Source organism: Colletotrichum acutatum (assembly GCF_030867785.1).
Source record: "Colletotrichum acutatum strain CBS 112980 chromosome Unknown BDZ83scaffold_9, whole genome shotgun sequence".
Taxonomy (NCBI): Eukaryota; Fungi; Ascomycota; class Sordariomycetes; order Glomerellales; family Glomerellaceae; genus Colletotrichum; species Colletotrichum acutatum.
Window position 1 is genome coordinate 279,389 of NW_026849003.1, and position 19,369 is coordinate 298,757.

Genomic DNA, 19,369 nt, shown 5'->3' on the forward strand with positions numbered 1-19,369 from the left:
AGGACGATGGGAACCTGCTAATAGTAGAATACAGTATTATACACTCCGCGCACTGCTCAGACCCATTCTAAGGAACGTATTCAGTCCTTGCTAACAGTCAAGAGGCACCGCCTCTTGAGTGTCACTCACATACTTGGCCGTCCGGCTTTGATGCCATCTTCTTGGAAGATATGGAGAATAGGTGTTGTTAATCAGCAACCCCATCTCTCCCGCGACGAGAGTAGAAGCGATGTTCTGGTTCGCGCATTTCGGCGTCCGTCTCCATTTTCTCGTGTCGGCCTTCGCCTTCTTATCCATGAGACCGCAACTGAGTCCGCGCATCTGTCTGATTCGCCACAGATCTCTTCCATTCGCCCTCCCCACGTCTCTAGGCCTTCGTTCCCTTCCCTGCCTGCAACTCTGCGACCTTCGCCTCGAGACCCTCAATCTCCTTACTCTTCTCGCCGCGAATTTCGTCCTGTTCAAGCTTCGTCCAGGTCCAGTAGGCGATTTGATATGTGAGGGTCGCCATCAGGAGAACTTTGAGGACAGGCCGGGTGAACGTTTTGTAGAATGTTCCCTGTTGTTTGTGGATTCAATATCAGTTTGGTCAGGGTTCTGCTAGAAAAAGGGTACGAAGGCTGTCGCGGGAGAGAATGAATGGGACCGCACGAACCACAATGGACGGCCTCTTCTCGCCATCTACTGATGTCGAGTAGAGCCGCGATGCTGCGCGGGGCATCTGTGTTGTGCGCTGGGAGCGGAGAGCTCTGCTTAGGATCATGGTGCTGCTGCGCGCGGCCATGACGGGCTGCGGTGTCGTCGGTCGGTCAGTAGTCGCTTCGTGGCAATTCGTATCCCGGATCGTGCGATGGCAAGGTAATTGGGTGATAATCGCAAATGCTTTTCGTATTCTAGGGAGAGTGGTCGCAGGTTTCTCCGTAGTTATCGTGGTCTGCCCTCGTTTGTAGCTTGCGAGGTCCGTCCGTTTCCTAAGAGCTCCCGTCCTCGGAAGACTCGAACAATTGCGCTGCGCCGCGCCGATCTGTGGCGGTGCGCGTATCCCCCGCATAACCCGGCAGCGCGTCGACCGCCGCCCTACGGCATTGCGGATCCCGCTCTTGCCTGTGGCACAGGTGGCATTTGGCAATGTGCCTTCTTCCAGGGGTCAAGGTACCTCATTCCAAGGTCCCCTTCTGATTGAGCGGCGCATGGGCTTCGGCACCCCTGGCCCCGAACAGGCAATGGCCCCGTATGTCTTTTTGACGACACCATGTCCCGAATAATCAGAGGGTATTAGAGTGGAGGTGGTGGTGGCCGCCTGAAGGTCCTGAAGGGAGAAGAGCAATTCCGGTACGAGGACCGGTACGAATGGTACATGAGCAGTGGAGGGCCCGCGCTTAGCGGGTAAGGTACCTAGCAAGCTAAGGCAGGTGAGTACGGAGTAGGTAATACGGCAAACCACCTTTACCACCTCCCCTCGTGGTAATTAGCTTCAACCGCTCTTAGCCCGAAAGCTCCCTCGCGCAATCTGTCCCTTCAACCAGCTTCCCTTCTCTTCTCTCGACACAGTTTCGACAACAATCCTCCTCGCACACACGACCAAACACCACGTCTACCAACTACCTCTTCCAGCGCATTATATAACGAGCCAATCTTCTAAACCGAATAAACGGAAAAAGGGAGCAAACCACCAAAGTATCGGCATCGAGCAGACCACATCGCCGCAACCCCTTCACGACTTATCCACATACACACATCACCACAATGGTATGCAACTTCCAACCCAGCCCTCGCCGTACCGCTACATCAAGACAAATCGTTCTTGACGGCTTCGAGCTTCATATTTGGAGTACACTTGCGGCTCAACTATGACCTTATTGACCCTTCTTGATTCATAGGCGCAAACACCCCAACAGAGACGCGCAAACGCAAAGTTCGCCAAGGACAACGAGTCTCGCATGGGCAAGTCCGAGGATCAGATCAAGAAGCGCACCAAGGAGGCGCCCAAGTCGCCCATCTCCCCCATTTGGCTCAGTGAGTAGTCCCCAGTCACTTTCTGTCGCCTCCCTTTGCGATCAGCTGCAACTGCCTTTCGAAAAGCTGCCAGTTGTATTTGGGAGCAATTGCTAATGAATCCTCTCTCCATAGTCCTCCTCGGCTTCGTCGTCTTCGGCGGTATTGTCTTCGAGGTCCTCTCTCGCATGTTCGGCTTCTAAGTTGACCCGGCCGATGTTCGTACTCAGCCAGAAAAGCGAGTGAGGGTGTAAACGAGACAAAGTCCGCAGAACAGGGGAGGCTGAACGATCAATGTGGTATATCGGTCCACACCCAGTTCTTCCGAGCAAGCCTCCTCGACGGACTTGAGCTCAAACACAATCGCAGCACCGCAACGGTTGCAAGGGGAGGATGCGGTCAAACAAGACGCAGCTGAGTCTCCCCTTGGCATCGGAGAGAAAAAGGGGGAGTGTTCATTTCCTGGAACACTTGGAGAGATTGAGCCCATACCCCAGACAGCACCTTGCTTCCAGTGGTGGGAACAAGCCTGTACAAAAAATGCCACACGTCGCTTTCTTGACCTTCGTCGTGGGAAAGCAAGAACACCTGGTTAACGGCGTACTGTATTTAAAACTTCCCGTTTTTTTTTTCATTTTCTCTTCCTTTCAGAGGCAGCTCGTTGATAGCAATCTCCTCGATGAAAAGCAATCCACGTTTTTATTCTACATGAAAAGACTTTTTGGGTTCCCTGTTTGGTCCTGACCATACGGCCTCATCAACATGAACTCCAAGGCTACTAACAAAGCCATGTGAATGCACCACACCTGCTTCCTCATCTTGAGAAACCCCACAGCTTACGCACCAAGACCGCGACGTTGGCCGCCAGCATCGTACTTCATGTGCACACCAGCCTGGAACTGCTGCTCGAGTTCTTGGGTGATCTTGTTGATATCACGCTTGCCCTTGGCTCCGGAGGCCTGGGGAGCCGCAGCCGCGGCACCCTTCTTTCCGCCACCCAGGAGACGCATGAACTTTTGCTGACGGTCTGCGCCTCCTCCCAGGTGTCCGACGTCCCACTGCTCGGCAGCAGCAGCGTTGTTCGCAGCAGGCGCCTTGCTCTCCTCCTTATCCTCCTTCTTCTGCTTCTTCTTATCCTTCTTGACCTTCTTGCTGGGGGTCTCCTCGGCAATGGCAACACCACCATCAGAGTCGTCTTCATCCTCCTCTCTTGAGCGCTTTCGCTTCTTGTCAGACTTCTTGGACTCCTTGACCTCTTCCTCAGCTTCCTCTACGGCCTTGGACTTCTTGCTCTTCTTCTTATCCTTCTTCTCCTTCTTAGCAGGGGCTGGCTCCTCGGATTCCGCAACCTCTTCGACCTTCTCCTCAACCTCCCTCTCGACCTTCTTGCTCTTCTTTGACTTCTTTGACTTCTTGGGCTTCTCTTCCTCTTCGTCGGCCTCCATCTCCTGCTCCTGGGTGATGGCTCTCGCCTCGCTTTCGGCGCGGAGTTGTGCGCTGGGGTTTGGTGACTCTGAGTCCATGTCGACATCCTCGTCTTGTTCAACAGCTGCACCGCCCTTGGTCTCTTCCGCCTCAGAGTCCGAATCGGAGTCAGAATCCGAATTTGAAGAGGAAGACGATGATGATGATGAGTCCGAGGAAGAATCGGCTTCTGAATCGTTCTCGTCGTCGTAGATCTTGAGGTCCTCGTTCTCCTTCTTCGCAGCCAGGGACTTCTTTTCCTCTGCCTCTGCAGCGTTCTTCTGTGGAAAAGCATGGTCAGTAATCCGATTTCGATGATCTGTGTATCACACTTGTCGCAATCCTTTCTCGTGAACTTACCTCTCTCTGTTCAGCCATGACGGCGTGTCTTACGCGTGCCGCCGCAGCCTCGGCCATGAGCTTCTTGGCCTGAGCCTCGAGCTTATCAGCCCGCCTCAGCATACGATTGAAGCGCTTCTCGTCCTTGTTCTCCTTGCGCGCCGCCTTCTTCGCCTTGTCGGCGGCCTGACGAACTGGATCCTGCCATTTTGCGGCGCGCTGGATGTTGGCTTTGCGCTCTTTCTTGGCCGCGGCCTTGAGCTGCTTCTCTTCCTTGTTGGCGGCCGCACGTCTCTCGCGCTGGTTGTGCTTGCGTTCGATCTTCTTCTCTGTGAGGGTTCGAGGCGGTCAGCTGTGTCGGGTGCAATCGTTGGTGGGCACCGGCGCGCAAAGCGGTTTGGGTTCCAGGATCGTGTTCTTACCCTTGCCCTCAGCCTGAGCCTTCAAGTCTTCGGCGCTCCGGATCACGGGTTCTTTGATCGGCGCCATGCTGTCCCGATTTCGTTGCGATTCCAGGTGTTCGGGGTTTTTGGGTGCTGTAGCAATGGACTGGCCGATTGCCCTTCGAGCGTTTGGCAAAAGTCGCTGGGTCTTTTTTTTTTTTCTGCCGCGCTGCGATCGACTGGTGGAGATGCAACGATCCAAAAATTCTGGGCGGGATCCCCTTCTGCCAGGCGGTAAGAGACTACCTTGATGCTGGATCCCTGCAAGGTGGGGTTCTCGATTTTGTTCGATAGACCAGTCTAGGTGGGAGGTACGTACTGATCTTTGGTCCCAGGAAGCTTTGACCTGCCTTACCCGGAGTGACGGGACAGAAAGTCAATAACTACCTAGACTACGGCCCCTCTTTTCCCGTACCGCCAAGCACTGCCCGATTTACCGGCAGCACGGTGGCCCAAGACTTTGAAAAGCATTTCTGATTGTTCTAGAGCTGTATACCTACCTTTGATTACCTCGGCCTACGACGGCCTTGTGTTACTATCATGAAATCAGCCTTAGCAACGGTACCTTGTTTACGTATAATGTCGTGTTCCTGGCATCAGTCACCTCTTTATCTAGTACACTACCCCCGTCTCACACGCGCAGCCTGCCTCGACGCCTCCTACGAAGCTTTAGGCATACACACCATCAGCCAAGGCTACCTGTCGCTGGACGTAGCTACTCACTATGCACAACTTACGCCAAGACCTGTCGTCACGCGCTCCGACTTACACGAGATTCAAAGGGTTGTTCAGCCCCGGCTTTAGATAGAAACTGCCGTGTCTCGGCGGTGCTACGAAGGGTCTCCATGCATACTGTACATCATTGGAGACAGTAAGTGACAGTCTCAAATGTTGGATTCAGACGATGACATGTCTAGCAACGGTGAATGGTGTGCGTTCTCCTTCAACAATGAGGCGATGCCTTGAAGTAGTTCCCCACCCACAAAATCCAGCTTCAGTATGGAGATAATCAGATACCAGTCATTTGAATGTCACATACTCAACTCCGGTATTCGATATAGTGTAGGTAAAACCAGCTCACTACTCACTACCGATCTTCCTTGCTTCTTTGGACCCCACAGCAGACTTTCCTTGACTAAGATTAGCCTACTGCGTGTGGGTGGCATATGCAACGTCGACGATTACACCCTTATCTTTACTCCAGAGTGAGCCAGAGCTGGCACAGCTTTCCTATTCTTGACTTTCTACTTTGAACAGGTTGCTTGAGAGTCATGAGAGGTTTTGCCATTGAATACAAAAAAGGTCGAGAGTGATATCTAACACAGGACCAGTCTTGGTGAATCTTTACTGTCGTATCTTTCATCCGCCATTAGATCCCAGACCCCGTTGAACTCCATGCTGAGAAAATCAAAGAGTCATCTGTTCCTCCGTAGGATTACATCCATTATCCATTCACTTCTTTTCCAAAAAAAAAAAACTGGATTGAACACAGGATGAGTGGTGTGAAAAAAAGGAAACACGAGTAGAAGAAATGGAGGTAAAAGTGTAAGGCCCATCCTGTGGACGAAATAAGAAAATCTTACGCGCCCACCTTCCCCCCTGTTTTTCTATGCTAAATCAACCCAGCCCATCCCAGCCCAGCCCAAACGCCTGTGTCTTCGTATCCAGAGTGTCCCAAGAAATCTCGAACTAGTGCCTAAGACTTGCCATCAGAATATAGTCAATCTCTAGTTGTAATCGTGGATTTCCCTTACCGACTGTGATACCCCTGGTTCACGTCACCACCCTGATCATAATCCAAGTAATACGGCGAGTCACCGCCATAGTAGTAATCCTCCCCGCCACTGCTCCCATAACTCGCGGGCGCCGCCGGCTGGTACGCCTCCGTATAGCCGTTGCCGTAGTTGGTCATGTAATACGGGTCCTCTCTGACGTAGTCGTCGCGGCCGCTGCCCCGGCGGCTCTCGTGCTCGTGGCCGCGGGTGATGACGTGGTTCATGTTGATGCTGCCCCAGGGGAGTCCGGACTCGGCTCCCTCTTCTACGCCGCCGGCGCCGGCGCCGCTGGGATCGGAGGAGCCCGAGGCGACTTCGTACGTGTTCTTGGCGTTGGTCTCGTTGTCTGCGTCGCGGTCGGCCTTTTCTTTGCTGTCTTGGTTCTTCTTCCCTGTGGTTGTGTGTGTTAGTTGAGCTACTGCGTTTTGTCCCCCGCCTTCGAAGACCCGGGTCCGGAGAATGGAGAGAGGACGTACTGAATTTGCGTTGAGCCAGCCGATTTTGGATGCGCCGGCGCTCCTCGGGATCTGTGATTTCTGCCCAGTCGTCGTTCTTTGACTTTGACTTTGATTTTGAGGAATGTTGCTTCTTGGAGCTTTGTTCTGATGATTTTGAAGCCTTGGATGACATGTTGTGGTTGTTTCCCGGGCTTCAGACTAGCAAGTGTGGTGTTTGCTCTGCGTTGAAGTGGCGGCTTCTGAGAGAGCTGTGGTCTCACTTGGCCGTAAGAGGATGCCAACTGTAGCGGCAGTGTTCTTAGATCTCTCGCCGAAAATTGAGTCTCCGAGCTAAGTGGTTCTATTACACAGCAATACGAGGCTAATACGACTGCTTGGTTCGTCAGAACAGCTTGCCAACAAATTTGACATCCTACACTTACAGCTCAGTTTCACTTGTATTGTCTAAGATGTTCCCTTGCGTGATTGGTCTTAACACTGACTTGGTATAGACCAAGGAACCTTGTGGAGTATCAAAGGCTTGTGGGGGAGGCAATGGCAGTGTTGTGAACAGGGTGTAAGTGTAAGTCTGTAAGTCTATGTGATATTGCCTGTCTGTACTAACAGCATCGCCACTAAGCTAGGGAAGAAGCCTCACTCTTATATCGAAACCCAGAATATCCAGGCCACACAATTGAACAAGCCATGCTACCTTAGACCAAGGGAGCGTTCATACCAAAACCCGGGAGCACCCACTTCCAACAGGGGGGGGGGGTCCTAGACAGCCTCACGTAACGAGTAGGGCAGAATCGAAAGTAACCCAAGACGCGGTCAGTCGCCCGTGGCTTCCGCATCGTGACGCAGGAGTATGCAAGCCGACATCAAGGAATGTGCAGAATAAGATCCCCAAGTCTAAGCACAGACGGGGCGGAACACCCCCATCTCTCTCCTCCATGGGTCCCTTCAAGTCGTACCCGCCAAAGGGGCGGCAGACTACGGGAAGGGAGTGCGAGGAGTCCACGACACCGGGTCAAGTTACGGCTGGGGGGTGTGGCAACGGCAACGCAGCAGCCGCAAAGTAGACGGGAACGGGGGATGGTAGGGGGCAGCGTCGAGCTGAGGCGGTTGGCAAGACTACTTTCGAGACCGGGATCTTGGTAGAAGGAAGAAGACACAGAACGTTTGACGCGCAGCAGAGCATAGCACGGATCGGTGAAGCCCGGAGGAGGGTGGGTAATCCCCGGGGCGCCGCCGAGAACGATCTCGGGATGGCCAATTGGAAGCTATTGTGATGGATGCCTACGTCTCTGGACACGAAGTACGATGAGCCAGTGGAGATAGAGATATTGGACGTCCAAAGGACAGAAGTCGCAATGACTTCCGCGCGTCAGCGGGTTCAGAATGTGCCATTGATCTCATAAGGAACCAGTCCAAGCCAAGACGAGGCAGATGACCAAGTACTCGAGAAGGAGGGACCCGCAAGTTCCACGTGGAATCGCTCCGGTAGGTAAGGCTTCGAATAGAGACCGGGGGGCGGGGTGGAGTCTGGAAGAGGCCGGAGGACGAGATGAGACGGGGCAGAATAAGCGAGCAGGGCCCCGGCGATGTCGAGGACGATTGCGAGGGTTCTTCGTCTTCCGAACTACGTGTTGAAGGGGGGTAGCCTCGTGAAGTTGGTACGTCAGGATTTACGTAGACAAAGACAAGATTCTCGCCCAAAGTCAACTTTGATAATGGGTGAGTGGGTTGTCACTCTCGAACCAAGCTTTCGCAATCTGTACATGATTGCGGGCACATGCACCTCCAAGCAACGCAATGAGAAGAGCTCAAACGCGCTGAAGCAGCTTCCGCCAGCATCTGGCCGAAAGATTGGGGAATCGACAGCTCCAAATTTGCCATCAGCCCTAGGTCGATAGTAGAGTGTGCCCATTCGCCCAAGAGCAACGTTGTTGCTTGTGCCTGACGTGCGTGTTAAACAGGGGTGGTGTGCGGGGGGTATCGACCTGCATGGCATGCGGATACAGTTTAGCTATGTACTCGCGGCCGCGTAGCTGCGAGTTGACCTTGATTGATAGGACACCTCTCGCCCGGTACTGGATGCCACACCACTTCTCGATGAATCGAGGCGTCTCCCGTGCAATCCCCGACCCCAAACCACTTGGTCAGACAACGTTTGAGTGCAGCCATAGCAAAACTTGGTCGGGACTTGCGCCCGTCACCCCAACTCCTCGAGTAAGGCAGGCTTTGGGATGAAGGGCATCTCGAACCTCAGACTTGTTAAGAGAAAGGGTGTCGTTGTCCATATGATCGATGAGTCGTAGCTTGAGCTCCGCAAGGACGAAGGACAGTGGCCGATCTGCCGTCTTTCGCGGAGTTTGGAGTTTGACACCCTCGTTTTGTCAAAGGTACGTGAGTGCTGACGAAACGGCATGGCGTGTAATTCGTTCGCGTCTGACAGAGGCTGGCCCTGGTGCGCCAGACAAATGAGTCACTCGTAGAGACCTGGCTCCGTTTTTTTTTTATTCCTTTTCGACATTGGTCTCTTGTCTGGGCGAAGAAATAAGCGACGGCGAGCGTACCTAAGGTAGGTAGTGTACGGAGTACGAAGTAGCGTCTTTCCAATCCTTCGACGACGCTGCCGTGTGCGGCCCAGCTTCCGAGGGAGGGGAGTGTGCCCTGGGTGCGAAACATTCCGACTTGCCTGCGGAACGGTGAGGATTAAGCTTATTGATAGACCCAGGAATTGCCCCTAACGGCCCTCACAGAAGCAATGTTGCGAAAAACACTCGGTTGGTCCACACCCGATATTAGACCGTCGCGTCAAATGGATTCGTACGGCAGGTTTCTGCCGTGGCTTTGGTTGCCCTCGTGACCGTAAGATCCTGAAAATATCTCAATTGATCAATCAAATCGCTGCGTTATTTCTCGTCCTGAATGTCAGGTGTCGTTAAACAGCAGACTGACGCTGGGCGCGTGTGCAGTGTAAATTCCCGCTGTCGGGTGTTCTTGGGAAAAGGCAAAAGCCTCAACGTCGCTTGGAAACTCAATGGCTGGTCTAATTATCTGGAGTGGAAAGCAATGTTTGATTGGCTTGATGTCATCAAGGCGGGTCACGCTGTCTCCTTCCTCGTCAACTATTGAACAATCTTTCCTCCCTTCACTTTCTGGTTCTGTAGCCCGGGACTCCTTCTCTTCTTCATCTACACTCTGTCTGGTCATACTGAGGAAGATCCTCGGGGCAATAGCGTGGAACATTGCAAACGTAAGGTAGGTACTCGATCTCATGATAGCTAACGGTCATCCAACCAGTTTCCAACAGTCCGGTCTCTCGGCGAGTGGAGATGAACTATTTACGAAGTAAGATACCTCAGACGAACTAGCGAACAAGTTTAAATCAGAGAAGCATGGACCTTTGCTTGCTGTTGACCACGAATATGTCATCATTGCAAAGCGAGCTTCTGGAAAAATACCCCAGCAGATGTTTAAACCCTTATTTGTTAGTGTACTTCGTAAAGTAGACCGCTGATTTGACAGATTGCGTGGCTTAGCTGACGAGTCGTCTGCAACCCGGGGACTTATGCAGTGGACTTCAACATGGGAGCCCAGACCATACTATCGCCCTGGCGGAGATGGGCGGACGATTGAGCGGGACTGATTACGCCGCCATCGTCAAAATTGCTGTGCTATTTATCCGCGTCTACTTAACCTTACTGCTGGGTCGTTGGATTTCAAAATTGCGAAAGCAGAAAAAATCATATACCGCGCGAGCGAAGCGACCGATGTGACAATGTTGCAGATGAGGTGTCCTTCCCAATCCTTGGTGACTCAACGTGGTGTCCCACGAGCTCGGTCTCAGCCATGCAGCTCCATCTGAGGTATCTGCCTAGGAGGCTTGCATTGGGACAACCATTCAGAAAACGCCACAAGTCTAACAGACTCGCTCACGGCGACCATCATAGCAGAGTGGTAATATTTGGGTCGCATGCGTATCTGCTCTTAGTTCACCTGCGATGTGTGCTCCTTTGCTCAAAAGGCTCTAATGGAGGTTTCTGCCTGGAATCTGATTTCAGGGTCTGTCACGATACTGATTCTCTCACACGCAGGTGTGGCACCTGGCACCCTCTCTCAGACACGCCGACTATTTCTCTCTCTCTCGGTGCTGCAATCGGTTCCCGTACCCGCTTATAGGTCTGCCAGTCCGCCAGCATGTCTCACGGTAGGTACGTTACAGTAGGCACTGCTGTTGGCGTGGCGCACGATGAAAATAGCATCGAGTCGTTGCTATACCATCTTTGGTGGCTTCTTTCGAGGTCTACACAGGTGCATATAGAGAACTTGTCATCGGAAAGGCGTGTCGTGTTACAAGGTGCGTCATGGATATTTAGTAGGGAAGTAATGGAAGGGTAGGCACAAGTGTCATTCGTATGGAGATGCGTACCTCGCAATCCACATCGCATATCAAACTTCTAGGATCTTGATGCCGGGTCAAAGCCGTTGTCCAGAAGCCAAGGCCTTCGACCAACAAAGGCGAAGGCTTAGATGCTAGTAGGTTTCTCAGTGGTCCCTGTCGTCAATTTAAGGCAAGCAAGTGGTATGGTTCATCCAGTAAATACATGGGTGGCGGTTCCTAATTCCTAATTGAGACCGCTTTGGATTTCGGTCATCACTTTCTTTCACGGTGCATTAAACATGTCAACACAACTTCGCAGTGCACAAGCTTGGTGCTACAGTGAGCTCCATACCAGTGTAAGAGGGTTGGCCATGCAAGAATAGCCATAAGTGCAGTTGTCGGCGCGGGCCTGCCCCGTTGGACTAAATTGTGTAAGCATGCACCGACTCTCAACCTCGCAAACAGCTAGCTGCTACGCCGCGCCTGAGCATCACTAGATAAGGTAACTATGGCATACGACGAACAAAGCTTCGGTAGCCGATGCAGTATTGGCCTCGCCCGCGAGATCAGGCAGAGGGTGTGTAGACCACATCACATCTAAACCTCTCTTGCCGTCAGACTCATTCGGTATGCAGAGCTCTAAGTATGGCAGGTCCTACTGTCATCTACCCCATATTTGCTGGTTTGGTGGTTGCAAGTCTGCAGAATAGTGGCTTCAGCCTGCATGAGGTTGACTGAATATATGTGATTGAACACAGGGGCTGCCCGGTTACAATCCACGAGAGGAAAATGCCTTACTGATAACAGAAAGCGCCTTGTGCTTGGCACCATGCTCAAGGAGATGCTGCAAAGGGTTTTCCCACCAACCCTCACAACTCTGACGACGAACACTGTTGGAGTCAACTTTAACACAGCTACTTAGATGAACGCCTCAAATGCGGTCCTTGTAAACATAGATGTACGGCTGGTATGGTATGGGTTAGTCAGTTCGAGGTACCTTAGAGCAGCCACGTTCAGCCCTACAGAACCTGAGCTCTTCGGTCTGGTTGAGAAATCGATACCATCCCAACTCTCGGGGTTTCCCTTGCATACTATCGGGAAAAACTCAAGTGGTTCGCAGGCACTGCCTACTTTCCCATCCGAAAGCTATACTCTAGAGTTATTATTAATTCTTAATGATGAGCTTGCAACACTACTTACACCGGGGCCCTGACTGTTTTTGCAAACTTTCTGTTGGAAACCACAACGTTGATATGACTACTACTTCTGAATATAAAAGAATACTGCAAGCTGATTGTTTCTGAGCGCCCCGAGTTTAGCATATGCTACCAACCAAGTGGTAAGTCAATAAAGTAAGACAGCTTGCGACTGTGAGAGTCCAACCTGCAGTCTCGTATTTACTTCGGTGATACTTTCTAGTCCCGTAGTATTCGTAATGAACTTGGGTTGGCTAGCTAAGAGAGTAAGCAACCTGAAAGTTAGCCCGATACCTCGCAGCGACTCACCCAAGAGTCATGATCAGAGAATGGAGAATTTCTGCGTAGCATCAGATTGTTCTTGTCATGTCTGTCTGACCCTCGCTGCCTACATATTACCGTGGACCACTGACAAAGGGCTGAGCCATGGACTGGTGATGGGAGGACTAGGTGTTTCCCATCTTCACATTTCGACAACGGCATCTCCGCGGCAATCTTGTGACCCCCATGACCGACCGCAGCTGGTCGATGTGCGAGATCGATACAAGTCTAATACTGGTCGTTCACAGTTCGCCGGTAATGGTCAACGTTCAGCTCTGATGCAGTTTCTCCCTAGTGTGGCCAAATGAGATCGCAAGTTATTCTGAGCCTCAGACTGTCAGACGAACAACTCATGTGCCTAATGCTGTAGCTCATGCGCTAGCAACAGGTTTGCATCGTGTTTACAAGCATCCCCTTCCAAAATAGAGAACTGGGGCGAATCGGAGGGCGAGCTGCTCGCCAACAAATCCCCCAATGGAATAATTATACTGTCACGCTAACAATAGAACCGAGAGCATTCAGAAGATTTTGACTCGAAGACCCAGACAGTCAATGATCGCTGTCCAATTTTCGACCTCGTATCGTACAAGATCTATGAATATAGTACAGTTGGTGGTGTCAAGTGGTGTGAGGCTGGAAAACGGGACAGTCGCGCAACCCCTAATCGATTTATCGTAGACCCTGAGCTTCCCTCTCGGCCTTGCGCGCGGCAATCCGCTTCCTGAAGCGAGTCTCTGCCCTTCTGCGCTCACCTCCATCGACCTTGTGACCCTGCTTGTGCTCCCACATGCCCTCGGACACGACAACCTTTGCACCCGCGCCGGCCTTCAGGGGCAGTGCGCTGGGACCAGAGATCGTGTGTGAGCCGCGAACCGTGTATCCTGACGGTCTCGTGAGCTTTTCGATAGCGGCGTTGCTCACGTCGGTGCCCGCCGGCACATTGACGACCAACTTCTTGTCTGTCTTGGGGTCGCGCACGACCTTGAGGAAAGCCTCTCCGTTCTCCACGTGCTTGAAGTCGCCGCCGGCACCGAATGCGCCCTTCCTGTATCGATCGAGCCAAGTGAGGAGGTAGCGTCGCGTCCGTGGCGGTTCCAAGCCGAGCTCTCTGAGTTGTGTCGAGGAGAGGGTGAAGAGAGATTCCCATGTCGGGAACTTGTCGACGTGCTGGCTCAGGCCGCGGCCGAGAACCTTGAGGAGAGTCGGGACATCGGGAACGAGGGGTATCGGTGACGGAACGGGGGGAATTTCTCTCGTCTTATGAAGCCATCTGGCCTGGCACGTCGGCGCGACGGGGGCCTTGTGGAGGAAGGGGCTCAGAAACTGCTGGATCCGTTGAGCTCTCATGTTGACCTGAGGGAGAATTAGCATCAATTGGACGTCGTGTACAAATATTTTGGGCTAGTTGGCATACTGTATGGACAAGTGGGCTTCTCAAGCTAGATGCTTGGCCAACTTGAAGCTTGCGTGGGTGATGTCGTCGAAATCAATGGGTCTCGCGATATTCCTCGACTGCTGTCTCCCAATTTTTGTTCCGACAGACGCTAAGGATCGGGATAACTTTGCCTTAGATAAGCAGATCAGCTCAAATGGATTGTGGCCTGTGCACACAATTCTGACCGCCTTCCCTATCAGCTATTATCTGTCACCCATGCTGTCATGGCCCGCCGAGGTTCGTTCTGCCAGTGAAGCTCCGCTAAATTAGCAGTGCCCCTCCATCTGTCGCGCTAAAATCCAGGCGACTTTAGAGGCAATGCGACGCGACTTTGCCTCTTACTGCCTGCTTATCGATTAAGCTAAGTACCGAGGAACTTCCTTCCTTCCATGTCCGAAGCGCATATTGCGCTTTACCTTACTCAACATTCCCTCTTCTTCCAATTTATTGTTTCCAGAGACAATAGAATCACTACATACGAGCCACACTCATATATCATCCGTCTTTCCGGTCTTTCCTGCTTGTTCACACAGTTTCAACAAAGCAAGCATGTTTCCAGCATATACTTAAGGCCCGGTGAAGTCGTTGATAAGAGTGTGAGCAACAGTGATCAAGATCAACCATGGCTCGCACAAAGATGACAGCTCGCCGCGGAAGGCCGCTCCCAAAGACCACAGCGATCTCATTTCATGGTTTGTTGACTTTCACTGGAAAGTATGCATATTCTGACTAACATCCTTAGAACCTTGGCCGGTCGACTTTATTCACCAACTGCGGAACCTCCCGTCCAACGATGAGGCTCAACCCCAGTACCATGATGCGACTGAACCGTCTGCAAAACGATTCAAGCGATCGCATGAAGATGTGAAAGCGCTTCTTATGGCCGATGAAGAACTGGAATTCGTTCGAAAATGCCCCGAGGAAATACTCCCCTTTACTCGACACAATATTGGACCCCATTTGCAACTAGTCAGAGACAAATCGAATGAGTTTAGCATTGCCTCTCGCATCAAACCGTCAGCCCCTTGGACCAAAATTTCTGTCGCAATCCATTCGAATGCCATCACCCAGCGTCTGGCAGCTTGTCTGTATGTCTTTGCCCAGAAACAGAAGAAGACTCATGGCGAAGGCGATGTCTGGGCGGAACTTGATGTCACATTGCGCCCTCAAGGAGACTTTCTCTCCGTGGTGTTTTGCTTCAAGCTCTATTGGAATGAAACGAAGACACCATACAGCTGGTTGCGATCTGCAAATGAGCGCCAGGTTAGTCAGCGAGTCCTCAATGCTTTTCTACACGACGAAACCGCCTCAAGTTCGAAACAACAGAGCTGGTCCCCCTTGGACTTCTATGAGGCAGCTCATGTACCACCCGCCGACGATAAGACCGCGCTTTCAATCGATATCCCCGAATTGACGGCCAAACTTTACCCTTACCAGAAGAAAACGATTCAATGGCTTCTCGGCCGGGAAGGAGTTCGTTGGAGGAAGGCAAGTGCGGAATCAGTCTCAAACATTGAGGAGCTGTCTACTCCTCTGGGAGCGGATATCGCACATAGCTTCCGCAAAGTTCGGACCGAAGGGGAATCCGGACAATCATTCTACGTCAGCGATCTGTATCATGTCGTCACTACCGACCTGACAGCCTTTCAGCAAGCGGAGCGGGACATACGGGGAGGGATTCTAGCTGAAGAGATGGGCCTCGGCAAGACTCTCGAAGTCATCGGCCTGGTCACGCTACATCCCCGACCGCCGACCGATAGCCACATTGTCACGCGAGAGGGTGATGAGCTTCTGACAACCGGCGCAACTTTGATCGTTACGCCAGAGTCACTAAGAAACCAGTGGATTGCAGAGCTTGCACGGCACGCACCTCATCTACGAGTCAAATTCTACCCAGGGCGCAAGAATGTCAACTTTGAGACCGAGGATGATCTTCGTTTCGACTTGGCTTCGTACGATGTGGTCATCACCACATATCCAATCTTATCAGCAGAGGTCCACTTTGCTTTGAAGCCCCCTGATAGATCTCGGCGACAAGAGAGAAAATACGAACGTCTGGTGTCGCCTCTGACGAGAATATCCTGGTGGCGCGTCTGTCTTGACGAAGCTCAGATGATTGAGGGTGGAGTGAGCGGCGCAGCTATAGTCGCAAGAGTACTTCCTCGTGTCAACGTTTGGGGCGTTACTGGGACACCGGTGAAGAACGACGTCAAAGATCTCCACGGTCTGCTCAGCTTTCTGCGCTACGAGCCATATGCATCATCACCTCAAATTTGGAAGGCTCTGACGGAGTCACACAAGCCTCTATTCAAGTCTCTTTTTGGCAGCATTGCCTTGCGCCATACCAAACAACTTGTCAGGCACGAAATTGCTGTGCCGCCTCAAAAGCGATACGTCATTACATTGCCCTTCACCGCGGTAGAGGAACAATACTATGGCGAGATGTTCAAGACTATGGCCAAGAGTTGTGGACTAGATCTTCTTGGTGCTCCTGTGAAGTCCGACTGGACACCAGAAAAGAACGAGACTGAGATGCGAACGTGGCTTAACCGTTTACGACAGGCAGCTCTCCATCCTGAAATCGTTCAGATACGCGGCACTGGTCGGAAAGTCGGACCTATGCGAACAGTCGACGAAGTCCTGGATGCTATGATTGAGCAAAGCGAGAACGACATCCGAACCGATCATCGGGCCTACCTACAGGCCAGACTTACACGCGGTCAAATGCTCGAAAACAGCCCCAGGGTCAAAGAGGCTCTTGAGATATGGGAGAAGGTCAAGGTGGATGCCATGGATCTTGTCGCCGAGTGCCGGCAGGAAGTGAAAGCTGCTGTTGGTACGCTATCAGGGGAGATTTGTGCCGCAGCTCGAAGCGGGGACGATAGCGATCAAGGCGAAGGCGATGAGGGCGCAACAAATGCTCTTGTTGGTGAGGCCCGCACTAAACTTCGGCATGCTCTGGAGGTCCTTCATAAAGCCACGTTCTTCTGTGCGAACGCCTTGTTCCAGATCAAGAGCAATGCGGACATGACTGAAGCGGATTCCGATGACTTCAAGAAGTACCAGAAACTTGAAGACGAAGAGTACAGTAAGGCTCAGGAGGTCCGAAGAGAAATCCTCTCGGAAAGTCATGCGAGAGCAATGTCGCTTATGAATAGCCTGGGACGCCAAGCCGAAACTCAGTCTTTCGTCGAGATCCCGGAACTTACTTTAAGCGGGCCAAAGGGACTGGAAAGCGCTCCGACGCTTGACACATTGGAAGAACTTTATGGTGTTCTCAACGAGCAGGCAGATCGCATTGATGAATGGAGAGAGGCTCTCATCGGTTTGCTCTGTCAGGCACTGATCGATGAAGAGGCGGAAAATGAGGTCACTGGTGAAGAGTTCACCGACTCCACGCAGATTCAAGAGGAACTTATCGTCCATGTGCAAATCCTGCGTGCCACCATTGCTGACCGTCAGGACGCCATCTCAGGGCTTGAGAATGCGTTGGTTAGGCACGAGACCAACGTTTCACTGACTGCCGCAGAGAATGGCGATGGCCCGGCCCCAGAGAAGTTCCTGGCTCTCAATGACGCCAGGGATTCAGTGAAGCCGTCCCCAGCCAGGCATGGTTCACTTCGTCGTGCCATTGCCGAGTTACGAGCTATTTCCTCGAGGCTACCAAAGGATGGCGGCGGTCGGGCAAGCCTCGAGCACGGAATCGTGACCAAGCAGATTCAACAAACACAAGCGAATATCACCGCTCAGACTAAAGCGGCCACAGCTTTGGAACGGGAGACCGACCGTTTCACAAGTGCCATGAATGCCAGGGTTGAGTACTATCGACAGCTCCAAGCAGTGTCAGACAGTGTTGCTCCCTATGAAGGCCCCAAAGATGGACCGGCGGTGGCTTCTTGCATCGCGAGCGAGAACAATTACCGCAGAAAGCTGGATTCCTCAAAGGCGAAGCACAGATATCGTGGGTTCTTCCCAATTCATTCATCCCGATTGACACTTACCAAATATTTTTCCAGTGCTAAATCTCAAAATGGACGGCGGAAAGTCTAACGAGCCTCGGATGTGTATCATTTGCCAGTCGAACTTTACCATTGGAGTTCTGACAGTGTGTGGCCACCAGTTCTGCAAAGACTGCATGAAGCACTGGCATAAGGCTCATCAGAATTGCCCTATGTGCAAGAGGAAGCTTCGACTCACTGAACTCCATGATATTACCCTCAAGCCAAGAGAGTTGAAGCTACACGATGAGACCCCAGTTTCTGCCTCGCCTGGAGTGAAGAAAGATGAGGCTGCCAAAACAAATGGCATCTACTCCCGTTTCAGCACTGAAAAGCTTGCTCAAATCAATGACATTGAGTTATTGAGGATGTCCTTCGGGACAAAGGTCGACTCAATTGTCAGACACATACTATGGTTGAGGGAATCGGATCCCGGTGCCAAGTCTGTCATCTTCTCCCAGTAAGTACAGTATCATCAAAACCTCCTTAGATTTCTCCACTAATGCTTCACTTTGCAGATACAAAAGTTTTCTGGCAATTCTGGGTGAAGCATTCAACCGCTATCAGATAGGCTTCTCCGCAATCGACAGGCCCAGCGGTATTATGAAGTTCCAGAATGATGCTAGCATTGAGTGTTTCATGCTCCATGGCCGGGCAAACTCAAGTGGGCTCAACCTCGTCAACGCCAGCCACGTCTTCTTGTGCGAGCCGCTGCTGAACACCGCGCTCGAATTGCAGGCGATTGCTCGTGTAGACCGCATCGGTCAGAAGAGCGAGACAACCGTTTGGTTGTATCTGATTGAAGGCTCGGTAGAGGAATCAATTTATAACCTGTCGGTCAAGCGACGCATAGAACACATGGATCAGAATTCCAAAGGAAAGTCCAAGGAGTCCACTCCAGAGGTCCAAGAGCCTACTCTGGAGGCTGCGAACACTTTGGAGCTAGAGCAAGCTCATCTCAACCAACTGATGAGCAGGGATAAGAATACAGGCGAAGCGGTTGCGACTGATGATCTCTGGGAGTGCCTATTTGGGCGCGTATCCCGGCGAATTGCATCAAGCGTTGCGGAGGAGATTGTTGCCGAGGACTAAACTGTCCGACAATCCACGCAGCAGAGAGTTAGGAAGTGTACTGTTTGATACTGGGAACAACGAGGCAACGCAGGTTATGTGGCGTTTGGTAGACGTGGTTTTTGGGGGACAACGGTGGTAGTGTCAGCACCCATTTATGAGTAGGGATTCTGTATGTTTGAGTATAGACGTCGCGGGGTGGCCCACTCCTAGGCTAGATTACAACACAATTCACATTCAACACCTGACACGCGGTGAATCAAGAGGTCCAAATTGAGTGATCGCCAGCTTTCAAACATAGGCCAACCCGAGTCAAGTAGACCATGTGAGGCCCGTCTTTTAGCGCTGGAGAAACTGAGAGGTTGAGTAAATGAGGTAAGTTTAAGGTACCTTAAGGCCCCTTACCTCAAGCATTTAGGGGTTTCGTGGCTCAAGGGGGCCCACCACAACTGGCGCCAGGTGCTGCGGGGACCTTGTTGGAGATAATTAGGTCATAATTGAACCC

At 52.0% G+C, this 19,369-nt stretch overlaps 8 protein-coding genes across 8 annotated transcripts; 5 read left to right on the plus strand and 3 right to left on the minus strand.

Annotated features, from left to right (window-relative positions):
• Positions 1–367: 367 nt before the first annotated feature.
• On the minus strand, positions 368–784 carry BDZ83DRAFT_747909 (uncharacterized protein; the record flags this gene model as incomplete). The annotated part of the gene is made up of 2 exons (XM_060513525.1): positions 368–559; positions 656–784. 2 exons carry the CDS (start codon positions 782–784, stop codon positions 368–370), a joined length of 321 nt encoding a protein of 106 aa, XP_060369943.1.
• A 962-nt stretch (positions 785–1,746) lies between these two features.
• Positions 1,747–2,198, plus strand: BDZ83DRAFT_747910 (uncharacterized protein; the record flags this gene model as incomplete). Its single annotated transcript, XM_060513526.1, has 3 exons — positions 1,747–1,800; positions 1,881–2,016; positions 2,131–2,198. 3 exons carry the CDS (start codon positions 1,747–1,749, stop codon positions 2,196–2,198), a joined length of 258 nt encoding a protein of 85 aa, XP_060369944.1.
• Positions 2,199–3,819: 1,621 nt separating this feature from the next.
• On the plus strand, positions 3,820–4,553 carry BDZ83DRAFT_603875 (uncharacterized protein). The gene has a single exon (XM_060507248.1). The coding sequence runs from the start codon at positions 4,022–4,024 to the stop codon at positions 4,235–4,237; it is 216 nt and encodes a 71-aa protein (XP_060369945.1). The 5' UTR covers positions 3,820–4,021; the 3' UTR covers positions 4,238–4,553.
• An 89-nt stretch (positions 4,554–4,642) lies between these two features.
• On the plus strand, positions 4,643–5,142 carry BDZ83DRAFT_448021 (uncharacterized protein). The gene has a single exon (XM_060503151.1). It carries the CDS (start codon positions 4,782–4,784, stop codon positions 5,043–5,045), a length of 264 nt encoding a protein of 87 aa, XP_060369946.1. The 5' UTR covers positions 4,643–4,781; the 3' UTR covers positions 5,046–5,142.
• A 548-nt stretch (positions 5,143–5,690) lies between these two features.
• Positions 5,691–7,019, minus strand: BDZ83DRAFT_448019 (uncharacterized protein). Its single transcript, XM_060503150.1, has 4 exons — positions 6,897–7,019; positions 6,493–6,844; positions 5,996–6,407; positions 5,691–5,937 (listed from the first exon to the last, which is right to left on the minus strand). The coding sequence occupies exons 2-4, from the start codon at positions 6,644–6,646 to the stop codon at positions 5,931–5,933; spliced, it is 573 nt and encodes a 190-aa protein (XP_060369947.1). The 5' UTR covers positions 6,647–6,844; positions 6,897–7,019; the 3' UTR covers positions 5,691–5,930.
• A 1,001-nt stretch (positions 7,020–8,020) lies between these two features.
• On the plus strand, positions 8,021–9,512 carry BDZ83DRAFT_647453 (uncharacterized protein; the record flags this gene model as incomplete). The annotated part of the gene is made up of 5 exons (XM_060510077.1): positions 8,021–8,112; positions 8,505–8,685; positions 8,775–8,858; positions 9,295–9,327; positions 9,435–9,512. The coding sequence occupies 5 exons, from the start codon at positions 8,021–8,023 to the stop codon at positions 9,510–9,512; spliced, it is 468 nt and encodes a 155-aa protein (XP_060369948.1).
• Positions 9,513–13,029: 3,517 nt separating this feature from the next.
• On the minus strand, positions 13,030–13,707 carry BDZ83DRAFT_747913 (IGR protein domain-containing protein; the record flags this gene model as incomplete). The annotated part of the gene is made up of 1 exon (XM_060513527.1): positions 13,030–13,707. The coding sequence occupies one exon, from the start codon at positions 13,705–13,707 to the stop codon at positions 13,030–13,032; it is 678 nt and encodes a 225-aa protein (XP_060369949.1).
• Positions 13,708–14,164: 457 nt separating this feature from the next.
• BDZ83DRAFT_603885 (SNF2 family domain-containing protein) lies at positions 14,165–19,121 on the plus strand. Its single transcript, XM_060507249.1, has 4 exons — positions 14,165–14,487; positions 14,538–17,756; positions 17,812–18,253; positions 18,312–19,121. Exons 1-4 carry the CDS (start codon positions 14,418–14,420, stop codon positions 18,883–18,885), a joined length of 4,305 nt encoding a protein of 1,434 aa, XP_060369950.1. The 5' UTR covers positions 14,165–14,417; the 3' UTR covers positions 18,886–19,121.
• Positions 19,122–19,369: the final 248 nt, after the last annotated feature.

What these genes read in the sequence shown, in the direction of transcription:
- BDZ83DRAFT_603875 (XM_060507248.1), top strand. Translation starts at nt 4,022, where the DNA reads ATGTTGGCTTTGCGCTCTTTCTTGGCCGCGGCCTTGAGCTGCTTCTCT.
- BDZ83DRAFT_448021 (XM_060503151.1), top strand. Translation starts at nt 4,782, where the DNA reads ATGAAATCAGCCTTAGCAACGGTACCTTGTTTACGTATAATGTCGTGT.
- BDZ83DRAFT_448019 (XM_060503150.1), bottom strand. Translation starts at nt 6,646, where the DNA reads ATGTCATCCAAGGCTTCAAAATCATCAGAACAAAGCTCCAAGAAGCAA. An exon ending in GCTGGCTCAACGCAAATTCA is followed by an intron (nt 6,408 to 6,492) that starts GTACGTCCTCTC and finishes ACACAACCACAG; the next exon opens with GGAAGAAGAACCAAGACAGC.
- BDZ83DRAFT_603885 (XM_060507249.1), top strand. Translation starts at nt 14,418, where the DNA reads ATGGCTCGCACAAAGATGACAGCTCGCCGCGGAAGGCCGCTCCCAAAG. An exon ending in CACAGCGATCTCATTTCATG is followed by an intron (nt 14,488 to 14,537) that starts GTTTGTTGACTT and finishes TAACATCCTTAG; the next exon opens with AACCTTGGCCGGTCGACTTT. An exon ending in AAGTCTGTCATCTTCTCCCA is followed by an intron (nt 18,254 to 18,311) that starts GTAAGTACAGTA and finishes TTCACTTTGCAG; the next exon opens with ATACAAAAGTTTTCTGGCAA.